The sequence below is a fragment of the Neurospora tetrasperma genome (assembly GCF_000213175.1).
Source record: "Neurospora tetrasperma FGSC 2508 unplaced genomic scaffold NEUTE1scaffold_81, whole genome shotgun sequence".
Lineage (NCBI taxonomy): Eukaryota > Fungi > Ascomycota > Sordariomycetes > Sordariales > Sordariaceae > Neurospora > Neurospora tetrasperma.
In genome coordinates this window covers 8259951-8273767 of record NW_009799179.1, presented here as the reverse complement: position 1 = coordinate 8273767, position 13817 = coordinate 8259951, and the positions used below count along the sequence as shown (strand labels likewise).

Genomic DNA, 13817 nt, shown 5'->3' with positions numbered 1-13817 from the left:
GGGTCCCTCAAAACTTAGGGAGATTTCAGATCTAGAGGTCGAGTCGTCTTACAGAAGTATTTAAGATGGTCTAGATGCCCTCTTCCATAACACCAAGTGGACATAACTTCCGAATCATCACATCGCGCCATTAACATTGCATTATTCACCATGAGCCGTCTCAACCTTCTCAGCCGTCTTTCCAAGAAAGGACGAGAGCGTCGTGATGTTGCTACAATGAGTGATAACACTAGAAAATCATCACAAGAGAAGACATTCTCCGAATATCCAGCTTTGAGCTCCATCAACTGTAACTACATTTCCCCACGTCGCTTCACTCACCCTCTGCAATTCCAGGAATCAAACATGTCAATTTGAGCTAATCTGAGCTAACATCTGGCGTACAGTCTCATTCTCAGGCAACAAACGCCCCGCTCTGACCGAGTCACCGTACAACAAGCCAGTGGAAATGATACGCAAAGAAGAGTATTCTCACATCAACAGCGGTAAGTCCGGAAGATTCCGAGCATTCTCCTTCTCTACAACTATCTCTTCTTGTTGTTCTTACCTTCAATCTAACGTTGACTAGGTATCTACCTTGACCACAGTGGGACTACTATCTACGCCCAATCGACCATCAAGCGTTTCGCTGACAAGATGCGCGCTAACCTCTACGGTAACCCCCATTCTGCCAACGAGCCTGCCAAGTTCTCCGGTGAGATGGTTGACTCGGTACGCGAAAAAACCCTCCGTTTCCTCGGCGCTGACCCACGCCACTTTGACCTCGTTTTCGTCGCCAACGCCACCGCGGCCATCAAGCTCGTGGCAGACTGCTTCCGTGACCTCGCTGAGCAGACCCGCGCCGGCTCCTTCTGGTACGGCTATCATCGTGACGCACACACCAGCCTTGTTGGCGTGCACGAGTTGACCAAGGGACCACTTAGCCACAAATGCTTTGAGAGTGACGCCGAAGTCGAGGAGTGGATTGAGGGAAGGAATACCTTTGGTCAACAGCCCGGTGGTCTTGCTCTCTTTGCATACCCCGGGCAAAGTAACCTTACGGGGCGCAGACTTCCGCTCACATGGACAGGGAGGATCCGACACGACAGAACGAAGAGGCTACGCAATACCTACACCCTTTTGGATGCTGCAGCGCTGGCTATGACCAGTCCCATGTCATACGTCTTTGAAGACCCTGACACCGCACCTGACTTTACTTGCGTGTCGTTCTACAAGATCTTTGGCTTTCCGGATATGGGCGGGCTCATTGTCCGTAAAGACTCCGGCCATATCCTAGCGCTAAGAAAATACTTTGGCGGGGGCACCGTCAGTCTGGTCAGCACCATTGGAAGCGCATGGCATGTAAGCAAGGGGTTGGAGGTCTACACCCATGATGATGGGAGCGAGCACGTCGGCGGTCTACATGAGGGTTTGGAAGATGGGACGCTCCCCTTTCACAGCATCTTGGCATTGGGCGAGGCAATTGACGTTCACAAAGAGCTGTTTGGAAGCATGGAGAATGTTTCTGCCCATACGTCGATGTTGGTAAAGAGACTGTATCAAGGGATGAAAGCGATGCGGTATGAGAATGGACAACAGCTTTGCAAGGTCTATCATTCGGGTGATGAAGACATATGGGAGAAAGGGGAGGGGGATAAGGTGTACGGCGACGCGAGGGTGCAGGGCGCCACGATAGCCTTCAACGTGTTTAGAGAGGACGGAACGTATGAGAGCTATGCGATGGTGGAGAAGATGGCAAATGATGGGGGGATTTACGTGAGATCAGGTGGTAAGTTTGTGTTCATCGGCCCGGTTTCCCTTGCATATACGCTGAGATATACTAACACTAAATTCCTATACAGGAGTTTGCAACCCTGGAGGAGTCTTCACAGCTCTTCAGTACGAGCCGTGGCAACTGAACAGGGCCAAGTCCGCCGGTCATCATTGCGGTTCTAACGGGTTGAGCGTCATTAATGAGCTTCCTACGGGGTAAGTCCACTCCGTTGTTTCCAGATCTCCATGCCCTTCCCTCCCCTTTCTCTCTTCCCCTTTTCCCTAGCCGCATCTTCTGCCTCGATCCCCTATTCCTTTTACCCCGCTATCAAACATCGCACCAAGCCCAGCTAACACCTCCCTCCCTCCCAGTGTCGTCCGAGCCAGTCTAGGCGCAATGAGTACCGCCCAAGACGTCAACGCCTTCCTCGACTTCCTCAAGAAGAACTTCCTCGAGAAGGGCCTTCCCACACCGAAATCCAATATCAAGAGAAAAAGACAACAAGCACAAAACTTGCTCGACAGTCTCTCTTCTGCAGCTATGGCAACAGCAACTGTGACTGCAGATGGTGGAACAGAGACAAGGACAGGGACATCTACTGTCATCTTGCCGCCGTCGCCTACTCCCACTTCCGTTGGGGAGGAAGGAGCAGCAACGATGAAGCCGAAGGTATTGGAGAGGGTCGGTAGTGCTATTTCTATCTAGGGGTACTAAGTTCTTTCAAGGGACGGATATGCCGATTGAGATCACGGTCAATGCGATGGCAGGCAGACGCTGGTTGGGACTTTGATATTGGTGTTGGGATCAGGGTCAGGATCAGGCTTAGTTCTGTTTTGCTTTGGCGTTCTTTCCTTTCAGTTGTCGTCTTTTTTTTCATTTATGATTTTCCTTTGACCTATGCCGTTGCCGTTATACTTATGTGCCATTCATCTGAATACATTTGTGCCTTTTGCAGTCGCGCATTACCGGATCATGATTGAGCAGTGGCAATATCGATAACACCTAGCTTGTGTGGGATTATGGTCGAGTGTGTCATCAGCGATACTAGTGAAATAGCTGCAGATCCTGTGTCAATGTTGATCCCAGTGTTCATGGTGGCGGTAATCGATGTCCCCTCTTTTGGAATATGCAGAGCAGGACAGAAATGTGTCCACTCGTCAGGACTGGAATCGTCTTCTCCCCCTTGCCACGAGTAGATCTTGTATCGATCTATCTATCCATACCATAGCGGAAAAATACCGAAGGACGGCGTTTGGCCAAGATAGGGAGTTCTTCCGAGATCAAGCATCTATTATAGATGAACGGTTTGGGTCAGGTGCTTGAGGGAGACTTCTCCATGATTAGAATCCTTGGCCCAGGTTAGTCCCTTTCTTCAAGCTTCCCGGCCGAACGACTTTCACCCAGTGACGATTGCTCTTTTTCATCCACGGTCATTTCGCTCAAATAGGCAGAAAGAACGAACTTCTTCTTTGATAGACTTGGCCGATTACTCACTACATCTTGTATCTCATCGCTCTATTTCGTAAAATTACCAGTTCGATGCTGGTGACGGTCGTTTCTTTTCTTTAGCGCAAAAGTTTCACAATATCTTCAATTCGGAGTTCGAAGTCAAAATCTTTCACCACCTACTTGTTCGCCTGTCGACCTCAAATTTGAGTTAGAGGCCTTCTATAACCGCTGTAGAAGACCGTTAAGCTTTTTTTTTTTTTTTGAAGGATACCTTACAAACCAAACAAAAGCCCCCCCCCCCCCACACCAACCGCCTGGCCCAAACAGTAGCACATAGGCTAGTAAACTAGACTACCTCAAGAATTGTAGCTTGACTAGACGCCCCTTATCTACCCCAGAAGACGCTCTAATGTTTTTGCAACGGTATGTGAGTACCTATCATCGTATCGACAATCGGTCAAATCACAATCAAGGAGCGTCGATATCAGCGACATCCAATTTGTCTGCCTTCGATGTCTTTCTTGCCGTCACCGGTGGTTGAAGAAGAAATAGTACAAAAGGTAAACATCCCTTCTCAGTAAAATCGTATTGTTGGTCGCATTAGGTCATCTACTAATGGTAGAGTGTCCACGCCGTCAAGATGTCTTGTGTCATTACCGCTGGTGGGTTAGTGCTCCGAGTGGTAATATATAGGTACACAATTAAAAGGTCAATAGCAACAACTGGTCCGATGGTGTAGTTGGTTATCACGTCAGTCTAACACACTGAAGGTCCCCAGATCGAGCCTGGGTCGGATCATTTCAAATCTTTTCATTTTGCTTTTTTGTTCTCATTTGGAACTCGGTGCTTTGCATATGGAAGCCCTTTTTTTTGTTTATTCTTTTTTTTTCTTTTGCTTTCCTTACGTCATACTGGACTTCATTATTTTCACAATAAGCTTCCTGAAATGGCACCTGAAATTTGAAGTCACCGTAAGCACCGAGTTCGTTGTTAGAGTGCCTTTGCGGCCTGACCATGACTCTTGTCCATTATTGACGAGTCTTATACACTACATATACCGAGCTCTGTACCAAGCTCTATCCCTTTATATTCCGCGAATGACCCTTTCCGATATTCCCATTCATAGAAAACCACGCCAAATGCCTTTTGCTTTTCTCTACCCAGATTCGCCAAAATTTCATACAACCAAAATGGAGAAACCGCTTAGTGAGCACCACCACGACCACCAGTAGCACCAATGGCCAAAGCCTTGAGAACCTCAGGCTGCATCTGGGGCAGAGGACGACCTCTCTCGGTGGGCTTAGGAACATAGTTGATCTCAGAGAGGTAAGCAAGGAACTTGCCAACCTCCTCCCTGCCGATACCGCTACCAGTCGAGTCATCAACGCCAGTCCACTTGTCGGCATCGGCCTTCAGAACAGCCACGGCGTTCCTGTCGTCCATCTCAGGGGCGCGAGTGTTGGCGGGAAGGTCGTTCATGCAAAAGTGGTAAAGGGGCATGAGGGCGTGCTGCTCCTGATCCTTCACCAAGGAACCGGCAGAAACGAACTTTTCCAGCTCGGCCTTCCACTCCTCGTAGCTAGTCTCGGGAGTCTTGTAGCCGTAGTACTCCAAGATGGCGAGGTACTCGTTCATGCGGAGACGAGGATGGGCGGTGACATGGATGACGTGCACGCCGCTGGGAATGGGGTTGAGGGCAGCAGCCACAACGGTGCGCGCGACGTGGTTGACGGGAACGGCGTTGACAGTGTTGACAATGTGGGGACGCGAGGAAATCTGAATGCAGCCCTTGAGCATGCGGACCAAGAAATCATCGACATTGCAGACACCGGTGTTGGCATCACCCAAGATGTAGCCAGGGCGGACAACGGAACCCAAGAGACCACGCTTGCCGGCTTCGCGGACAAGCTGCTCAGAGACCCACTTGGTCTGACCGTAGCCAGTTCCAAGACCAGTGCGGCTGCCCTCCATATCGTCGGACTCCATGATGGCACCCCGTCCGGTACTCGTCTGCTTGTCAGACAGGTCGAAGTAGTAGTCCGTGTCGAGGACACTGGTGGAGCTGACGAAGCAGAAGGCCTTAGGCTTGCCCTCGTTGCAAAGCTTCATGGCGTCAACGGTGGACAAGACGTTGGCGGCCATCATGTCATGGTAGCGCTTGACCCAGTGAACAGTGGCGCCGTTGTGAATAACAACATCCACCTTCTGAGCAAGATCCGCCCAATCGGCATCATCAATGCCAAGGTTGGGCTTCGCCAAGTCACCGACGACGGTGCTGAGTCTTCCAGTCCACTCATCATTCCAGAGGCCGTAACCCTGGAGAGAGCGACGCAGACGCTCGAGCGCCGCCGTAGAGTCCTTGACACCACGGACGTGGGCAATCAGCTTGACGGTGCGGGCCGTGCGGTCAAGGACGTCCTTGACCAGGTAGGAGCCGAGGAATCCGGTCGCACCAGTGAGGAAGACGGTCAACTCCTCAGAGCCAAGAGCCGCGGGATCGGCCGAGAGATACTTCTCAGGAAGCTGAGCCAAAAGCTCGTCCAAAGACTTGGCGTACTCATCCTGACCAGCCTCGGCAGTGACGCCGCTGGTCTCCTCTCCAAGGAGCTTGTCGACTTGGGCACAGAACCCAGCGAGGCTAGGGTGCTCATAGAGAATGTTGATAGACACATCCCTGCCAATCGCCTTACGAATGTTCAGGAGGAACTGTTGAGCCAACAGACTGTGACCGCCCAGATCGAAGAAAGAGTTCTCACGCTTGATGGTCTGGGGGTTAAGACCGAGAATCACATCAGCCCAGAGCTGGGCCACGGTGCGCTCGGTCTCGGTAAGCGACTCCCAGTTCTTGAGGTCCTCCTCGGAGGCATCCTCAACACGCTCAGCCACATCGGGGAAAGGAAGGTTAGGCTTGTCAACCTTGCCGTTGGGGTTCAGAGGCATCTTCTTGAGGACGACATAAATGGTGGGGACAGCGTAGGTAGGCAGACGAGCGCCCAGGTGATCGCGGATCTCGGCCTGCATGCGCCTGTACTTCTTGAGGTAAACGGTTACGGGACCCATCTCGACACCCTCGTCCTCGACGTCAGCGAGGCCACGGACCTCGAGCCACTTGAGCCATTCCTTGTGCTCAGGGACGATGTAGCTGACAAGAGTCGCCTCCTCGTTACGATCTCTCCGCACAAGAGTCTTGCAGTCACGGATAAGAGGGCTTTGGCTCAAGTTGCTGTCAATGTCGTTGAGCTCGATACGGAAACCACGGATCTTGACCTGATCATCAGCGCGGCCGACACATTCGACATCTCCAGACTCAAGGTAGCGTCCAAGATCGCCAGTGCGGTAGAGTCTGTCTCTGGGACCCTTGTAGTACTTCCTCCATGGCTCGTTCTTGTTGAGCTTGGCATCCGCCTCAACCCACTTGTTGTTGTCGACAAACCAGTTGTTCAGGAACTTCTGCTCGTTGAGAGCCGGGTCGCCGAGGTATCCTTCGGCAAGACCGGCAGCACGAACGTAGATCTCTCCAACCTCGCCAATCTGGCACTGCTGCTCACGGTTCTCCCGGTTGACGACCAGGAGCTGGACATTTTGCATACCCGTGCCCGCAGGGACGGTGTCCTTGAGCTCTCTTTCGAGGAAGTCAGGGTCCCTGTTGCGGCTGGGGATCTCGAAGTAACTGACGGCACGCTGGGTCTCGGTAGTGCCGTACATGTTGATGATGTTGGCATTCTCAGCCAAGCGTCTCAATGCGCGGCAGTCACGGGTGGTCAAAACGTCGCCGACGAAGAAAACATGCTCCAGGCTGGGGAACTCAGCGGAAGCGCCACCCACAAGAATCTGACCCATGGCGGGAGTCAGATGGGTAACGGTGGGCTTGTGCTCCCTCATCCACTCGGCAAGCTTCTCATGCTGGATATCCTCACGGGATGGGACAAGAAGCTGGGCGCCAAGGAAGAGAGGGGTGAAGATATCGCGCTGTACTGGGTCATGGGCAATGCCGGAAAGGAGGGTGTATCGGCTCTCGGAGGAGAGGTTGAAGCGCTCGGCCATCCAGCCGAAGTACTTGACCAGACTGTAGTGACGACCGAGGACACCCTTGGGGCGACCCTCACTTCCGGAAGTGAAGGATAGTGTGGGGTTCGAGTCGGGACCGACGATGACATCGGGAGGTGCGGATGCCAATTGCCTTACTTCGGCAAAGATGTCCTTGCCATCGACCTCACCACCGTAGAGGATACCGTCGTCGCGGAGGCGCAGATCTGGTACGTCGGTCTTGAGCTTGAGCTCGTCGTCAATGTACTTCTGGACCAAGGGGGCCAATGGGCCGTTCTCGTCTGTGGCACGGCCAATTCGTAGGAGCGCACTGGGCTGGGAGACCTCGAGGTAGATCTGCTGTCTTGCCGGAGGATAGGCAGGATCGAGAACTGTCATGGTCGCGCCAGAAGCCTATATATGCAAGGCACAAAGTTAGACAGGACTGCGGCTGGCGCCATGGTATCACAGAGGCAGTGTTACATACCAGAATACCCATAAGGGCCACCACCAAGTCGACGGACCGATGGGCCCAAATCATGACGACATCGCCGTTGGTGATGCCGGCCTTGTGCAGATACCAGGCTAGCGTGTTGGAGGCTTCATAGATCTGGCGGTATGTGAAACGTCTCTCTGGTGTTGTGGAAGTCTTGGTTTCGACGACGCATGTCCTTTCGGGATGTGCCTCGGCGTTGCGTCTGAAGTGCTCCTGGATGGAACCGACATACCCGGACCAGTCGAGGTCGATTGTGGGATCGGGTAATACAGACGCCATTGTGATTGTGTTTTGTTTGTGTGTCCGATCTGCGTTAGGAGCCAAGACGAGACCGAAAAGAGTTTTAAAAGGGCCAATTGGTAGAGTTTCTTGGAGAGAGGTAGCGCAAGAAAAGCGCCGACTTCGCGATATTTTATTTTCTGGACGACTGACGCCAAAGGGTGAATCAGAGGGCCTAAAAGTTTAGCGGGCTGGCTAATGTGACAGTGTGGGGCCATCGAAAATCGAGGACTGCACGACGGGCGGGAGCCAGTCAAAACCTCGCTCGGGTTCGCTAAAGCTTGGCCAACTATGTCCAAAATCATCACTTTCAATCACGACAAAGAATGTTCAAAACCACCTTTCTCGAAGGGCCATATTCCCATTCACACGTGGGGGTCTTTCATCGGCCCCCTATAATCCAGGAACTGACCCTAACTGATCCTAATCTTTGATCTTGACCGGAGGTGGCTTGTATAAAGCTTTACTCCACACAGTCGTGCTGGCCGACGATACACCACGACAGTGGCGCTAGCCGCCTCGAAGTTTGGATGATACTTCAGTTCCAAGTGTGACTCAATGGTGCAACTTTGTTTGGCTTAAAATGCTCCAGGACTCCGACGTCGGCTGGGGGATGCTGACACAGTCATCATCCGGTCTGGACGGGAGCTCCAATCATAGCTCCACAGCGAGCATTATTGTGGAGATATAGTGGAGTCAATCCTGTGAGCCCCTCCCCCACAACTTTAAAATCTTGAGCCATGAGCTTTTCTCTTGGCAACAACTTCCATTTAGGGGACCCTGCCTCGCATGGCCAGCAATATCTTTTCGTGGATAGGTTCGTTGTTGTGCTGGAAATGGCTTCAAACTCGATTCTTTTTCTGGAATGAGTCAGAATGGTGAATATCATGAAGCAAAACCCGACAGACGAGAAACAGCCATCAACATTTGGCACACATGCACCAGATAGTTCCCTCAACCCAACATAATCAAACGACTTCCATCCTGATGATTTCTGCGATGGACTCACTATGCACATTGCGCCATGTTGAGCATCTCCACCCAATTTAACAGGTTGAATCACAAAAAGCGACCTGGGTCAGGCATCAACTGAATAACCTCTACGCTCCACTGCCCGCTGTATCTTGTGTCCCTACTAGAAGCTGTCGTTTTGTATTTGAAGGCTTATCAAGCATGTCAGATAATGTTTTTACGTACTTATGGTTTTCACAATGTTATTTCGCTGATTTAACGAAGCATTTCACCCGTGTCATCATTCTATCCGAGGCCTCATGCGCCTAGCGAGACACGCTCTACCCACAGCACCTCTTCACTTTCATCTATGACTTCTGTTTCTTTGACTTTGTTTCTATTTTGGCGTAAAATGCCAGAGGGCTGTTCTGCCACCTATGAAAAACGTGTAATCATGTACCTGCCACGTAAATCAGCAAGCCGGAGGCTCCTCCTCCCTCCCCCTTCTCACATTGAGGCGTCGGTATGCCGATCGCTCTCCAGACGTAATTGTCGAGTACGTGTGGGAATGAACCCAATTCGAATGAGTCTCAACGGTAGCGCGTTGACGACCTCACAATCCTGACAACTAAGGTTTCTGATTACGCGGGTACATTCATAATCATCGATGGCTAATAACTAGAGACGCCAGGTAAGATGGGAAGACAGTAACTGGCTTGCCTGACTCTGAAGTCTTTTGGGGGCTCTTTTTTTCGTGTTCTATCTAACATCAATTACTATCACATATCGGCGTCTCATTTCCGATGGATTGAATTGTGGAACTTCCTGGACAGAATGAAGCGGAAATCAGCTTGCACTGTCGTTCGTCCGTCCATCCTCGTTTTTCTCAATCGCATGCTATTTGGAAACCAGCACGTCGTATCCTATAATCTCCTCTACTAGCTTTTCCCAGATCGCTCCTCATCAGTATGTAGTACTGCCCACTTCTATAGCGAAGCGTGTCTTGATCGCCTCTTTTCTACTTGGATATAACTAACATGAGGGTACTCGTCATTCTTATCGGGCGTCGAGTGATGAAGCATAACGGTGCCCGTTTCTACATCTGCAGTAAGATACCGATGGAACTTGAGGGGGCCATTGAGCAACAGCATAATTGCATTGCGTCACTTCCTTGATTCGGACTTCATAAAGGTTTTGCTGCCTAGTCCTGATAGCCGAACGCAACAAGGAGAAGTAGGATATTAGGCTCTTGTTGATAGGATCCAATAGCTAAGCAACTCTTGTGACGATTGTGTTCGTAGACTATGAAACAGTTTACTGAAGCCATCGGCAAAGAAAGAATATTTAAGACGGCGTCCACAGCTTCACGTTAGAAACGGGTACCAAACTCTTAACAAACAGTATCCAACGGCGGATATTTGACATGATGAATTCCAACTACGGTAGCGATGCATAGATTTGCAGCCTATAACTGCTGTAAGCTATGATTCCCTCAGCGCAGACCCAAGACTAAGTGACCGGTTGATCACCTCTGTCTCGGATCGTGCTTGACAAAACAAAAGCTTGCACACTGACTTGGCCAGTTATCGTCTATCAAGCTCCTGCTCTACAGCATATGGCTTGACGAGAGTGAAATTAAGATGAGCCTCAGGGCTTCTCAAAAGCCCTTGAGAATGTTGATGCATAGTCTTTAAAAGGCTAGTTAGCATATACCAATATGAAGCATACCAGTATTGGAAGAAGACATTGTGAACAAAGTCTAAACATCGTCCGAAACAGTGACCACTGCACCATGCCCGGCCCTTGGGCCCAAAAAGGCTTAGTCCGCGGGACGGTCCGCTGTGGAGCCCATCGATTGTCGGCAAAAGCTGGGACCCACCTGCGCACTCTAGGAACCGCAGGTTTTGGCGTACACTACCTACTACGTACATGGACTGAGAGCTCAAGCTTGACATCAGATCGAATTTATCCGGAAATTGAATGGCTCAGATTATCCGGGAACAGTAAACCTAGGAGTTCAAGGTGGCTGTACCTCAGATTTATGATTAACGGTCGGAACGGCCCTGGACTTGTTCCCTTGCTTATCAGAGACTTCGTATATGCCTTGTGAGCTTTCCTTCTTGTTCTTTCTATCTGATGTGAACTGTACCTACGTCGTCGGCGAGGCACGCATGTAAATGTGAATTATGTACTTAGTTGTATCTGCTATATGCGCATGTGATGATGCTTTTACAGTTGCTGCTCGAGACGGCATGTACAAGCGTGCTTGTGCATAAAGCTTAACCGTCCCAAAAAGGACAAAGACTGAAAGCGAGCAGTAAAGCATTGTCATGCGTACTTACGTATTGAATTATGAATGTAGCTGGATAGTGGTAGATTTTTAATCCTTAGCAGTGGGTATTGTTTCTTAAGATTTTGTACTCTTAAGCCCGAATCGTTGAAGAAATGATCGAGCCTACCGGCCAACTCATGCGCTTCATCATCAGAGTTTGGAGCCGCTTTCAACATAACAGCAAGTAGGGATTTCTGTAACAGTGACAACCAAAGATACGGCATCACACATCGGAGCAAAAGTTTGGCTGGCGAGGAAAAAGTATACTCCATCTCCAATGGTATCAGTCAACATCTCTGTTTTTCTCCACGTCTAAATTCTAGTAGTTATAGACAAACGCCAACATGAACATTCACTATTATCTCATGACTCGGTAACAGATCGTTTAAGCAGAAAGAGCCTTGAGGTCACCGGCGTTGATCTTGCCGGCACCGACAAGGCGGGCGGCCTCCTCGTTCCAGACAGCCTTGATCTCGTCAGCGACCTTAAGGTTGTTGAGCTTGCCAGCGAGGGCAGCGATCTCATCGGGATCGATCTTCGCCTGGATAAGCTCAACATCACCGAGAACGGCATCGATGGTGGCAACGGAAGCATCGCCCTCAACGAAGTAGTTGGCATCCTTGACGGAGCCACGGAGGACACGCTTGTTCTTCTTGACAGCGTTCTTAGCAGCCTCCTTGGCCTTCTTGCTTGCCTCACGGTCGGCCTTGGCCTTCTCCTCAGCCTCCTTAGCGGCAGCCTCCTCGGCAGCCTTCTTGGCAGCGGCCTCCTCAGCGGCCTTCTTCTCGGCAGCCTCCTTCTCGAGCCTCTTCTTGTTCTTGGCGGCGTTGGCCTCCTGGCGGAACTTCTTGATACGCTCATCGGCGGCCGAGCAGTCATCGAGCAGCTTGCGAAGACGAGCATTGTCTTCAGCCTTTCTCTTCTTGCGGGTGTTGAGGTTCTTGCGCTCGGTGTGGCGTCTCTGGTCGCGGGACTCGCTGTCATCGGGAACATCCTCATCGAGGTACTCGAACGACCTCCAGCTGTCGAAGTTGTAGAAGAAGTTGTAGAAGTTCTCGACCTCCTCGCGGGTAGAGTTCTCGTTGCCGAAGCTGGGGACGGGCTGGGTGTTGCTGAAACGGCCCTCAGCCTTGAAGACGTTGCCCCAGAGCTTGTAGAAGTTGCCCTTTTGAAGCTGCTTCTTGGTGGGGGGCTCGACATCGGCTTCCTCATCAACGGAATCGAACTGGCGGCGCTTGATGGGGTCGAGGAGGACTTCGGTGGCCTTCTGGATGCACTTGAAGAAGTTGTCGTCCTCGGTGCGGCCAGCGGCGGCCTTCTTATCGGGGTGGTGCTTGAGGACCTTCTTGCGGTGAGCGCGCTTGATCTGCTCCTCAGTGGCCCTCCAGCGGTATTTGGAAAGGCCGAGAACCTTGTAGTGATCTTGTTGCTGTATACGGGGGCAAACAGGTTAGCTGTCAAGGTCTCTCGTGGCATGCACCATTACACGCTGAGCACTAACCTTCCAGTCCTTGGCGTCGCGAGAGAGCATCATGGGGTCCTCGGGCTCGCTGAGGTCGCTCTCGTTATCCTCCTCGACGTTCTTGGCACGCTCCTGGGCCTGGATACGGTCATCCTCGGAGAAGGTGCGCTTGTGGCGGGCGCGGCGGGCGTGGGCGAGGAAGTGAGGGCCGACGGGCTCGATGGTGCGCTGGGTAGCCTCATTCTGGGCAATCTTGCCGATGGGCTTGAAGTCCTTCTCGGCGGTCCAGCCCTCAGGGAGGGTGGGGAGAGGAAGGGGAACCACAGTAGTCATTTTTGCGGCTGATGATGAGGATGGTGATGGTTGGGTTGGGAGACAGTGACAGGCGCAGGAACCAGAAGCTTGTATAGGCGGGGCCCCTCTGTTGTCTTTTTACCGACGGAATTCTGGAAATTTTTCGATGGCCAAGCTCCCCACATCTTGCTTATCGACCGCCAATCACAATCATCGCAACTCCAAGTCCACTCCGGCCGGCAAGCCTACCCGGTCCTGGGCGACATTTTTGGAGGTCGCATTGCCGTCACTGCAACTGTTTCCAGACAAGCCTTGAATCCTTTTGTTAGACCGGAAGTTGGCGATACAATACTATTTACCTTCTTTAGAACCTGCATTTCCTTGCATGACCCTCGTTTACCAGCGGTATTGTCAACATGTCTGCCCTTCAAGCCTACCGTCACCTCATGCGCGCCGCGAGAGTTGCCTTTGATGGTACGATGTTCCCCATGCAGTCCCCTTGGTGCACCCGCCGGCCCATGTAGCTCCCCGGATTGACCGGCATGTGCCACTATCATAGGCGATAACCGCACCCTTACCGCCGCCTACGAGTCCATCCGCCGTGGTTTCCGCGAGAACCAGAACGTTCCCGCCAACGATCCTACGATTGCGCCTGCGATTGCGCATGCCGAGGAAGTTGCCAGCTTTTTGAGATCCAATGTCGTCCAGGGCCGTAAGGACGGCGAGACCTACAGTGAGTGAAGTCTAGGGGTGCTAGAGTTATTTACAGGATATG

The 13817-nt window shown here is 51.6% G+C and overlaps 3 protein-coding genes across 3 annotated transcripts; 1 reads left to right on the top strand and 2 right to left on the bottom strand.

Annotated features, from left to right (window-relative positions):
• Nucleotides 1-150: 150 nt before the first annotated feature.
• On the top strand, nucleotides 151-2458 carry NEUTE1DRAFT_106335 (uncharacterized protein; the record flags this gene model as incomplete). The annotated part of the gene is made up of 5 exons (XM_009858719.1): nucleotides 151-289; nucleotides 387-485; nucleotides 569-1768; nucleotides 1842-1968; nucleotides 2125-2458. 5 exons carry the CDS (start codon nucleotides 151-153, stop codon nucleotides 2456-2458), a joined length of 1899 nt encoding a protein of 632 aa, XP_009857021.1.
• Nucleotides 2459-4164: 1706 nt separating this feature from the next.
• On the bottom strand, nucleotides 4165-8003 carry NEUTE1DRAFT_126732 (uncharacterized protein; the record flags this gene model as incomplete). The annotated part of the gene is made up of 2 exons (XM_009858718.1): nucleotides 4165-7642; nucleotides 7716-8003. The coding sequence occupies 2 exons, from the start codon at nucleotides 8001-8003 to the stop codon at nucleotides 4406-4408; spliced, it is 3525 nt and encodes a 1174-aa protein (XP_009857020.1).
• Nucleotides 8004-11554: 3551 nt separating this feature from the next.
• Nucleotides 11555-13123, bottom strand: NEUTE1DRAFT_126731 (uncharacterized protein; the record flags this gene model as incomplete). Its single annotated transcript, XM_009858717.1, has 2 exons — nucleotides 11555-12715; nucleotides 12788-13123. 2 exons carry the CDS (start codon nucleotides 13079-13081, stop codon nucleotides 11672-11674), a joined length of 1338 nt encoding a protein of 445 aa, XP_009857019.1.
• Nucleotides 13124-13817: the final 694 nt, after the last annotated feature.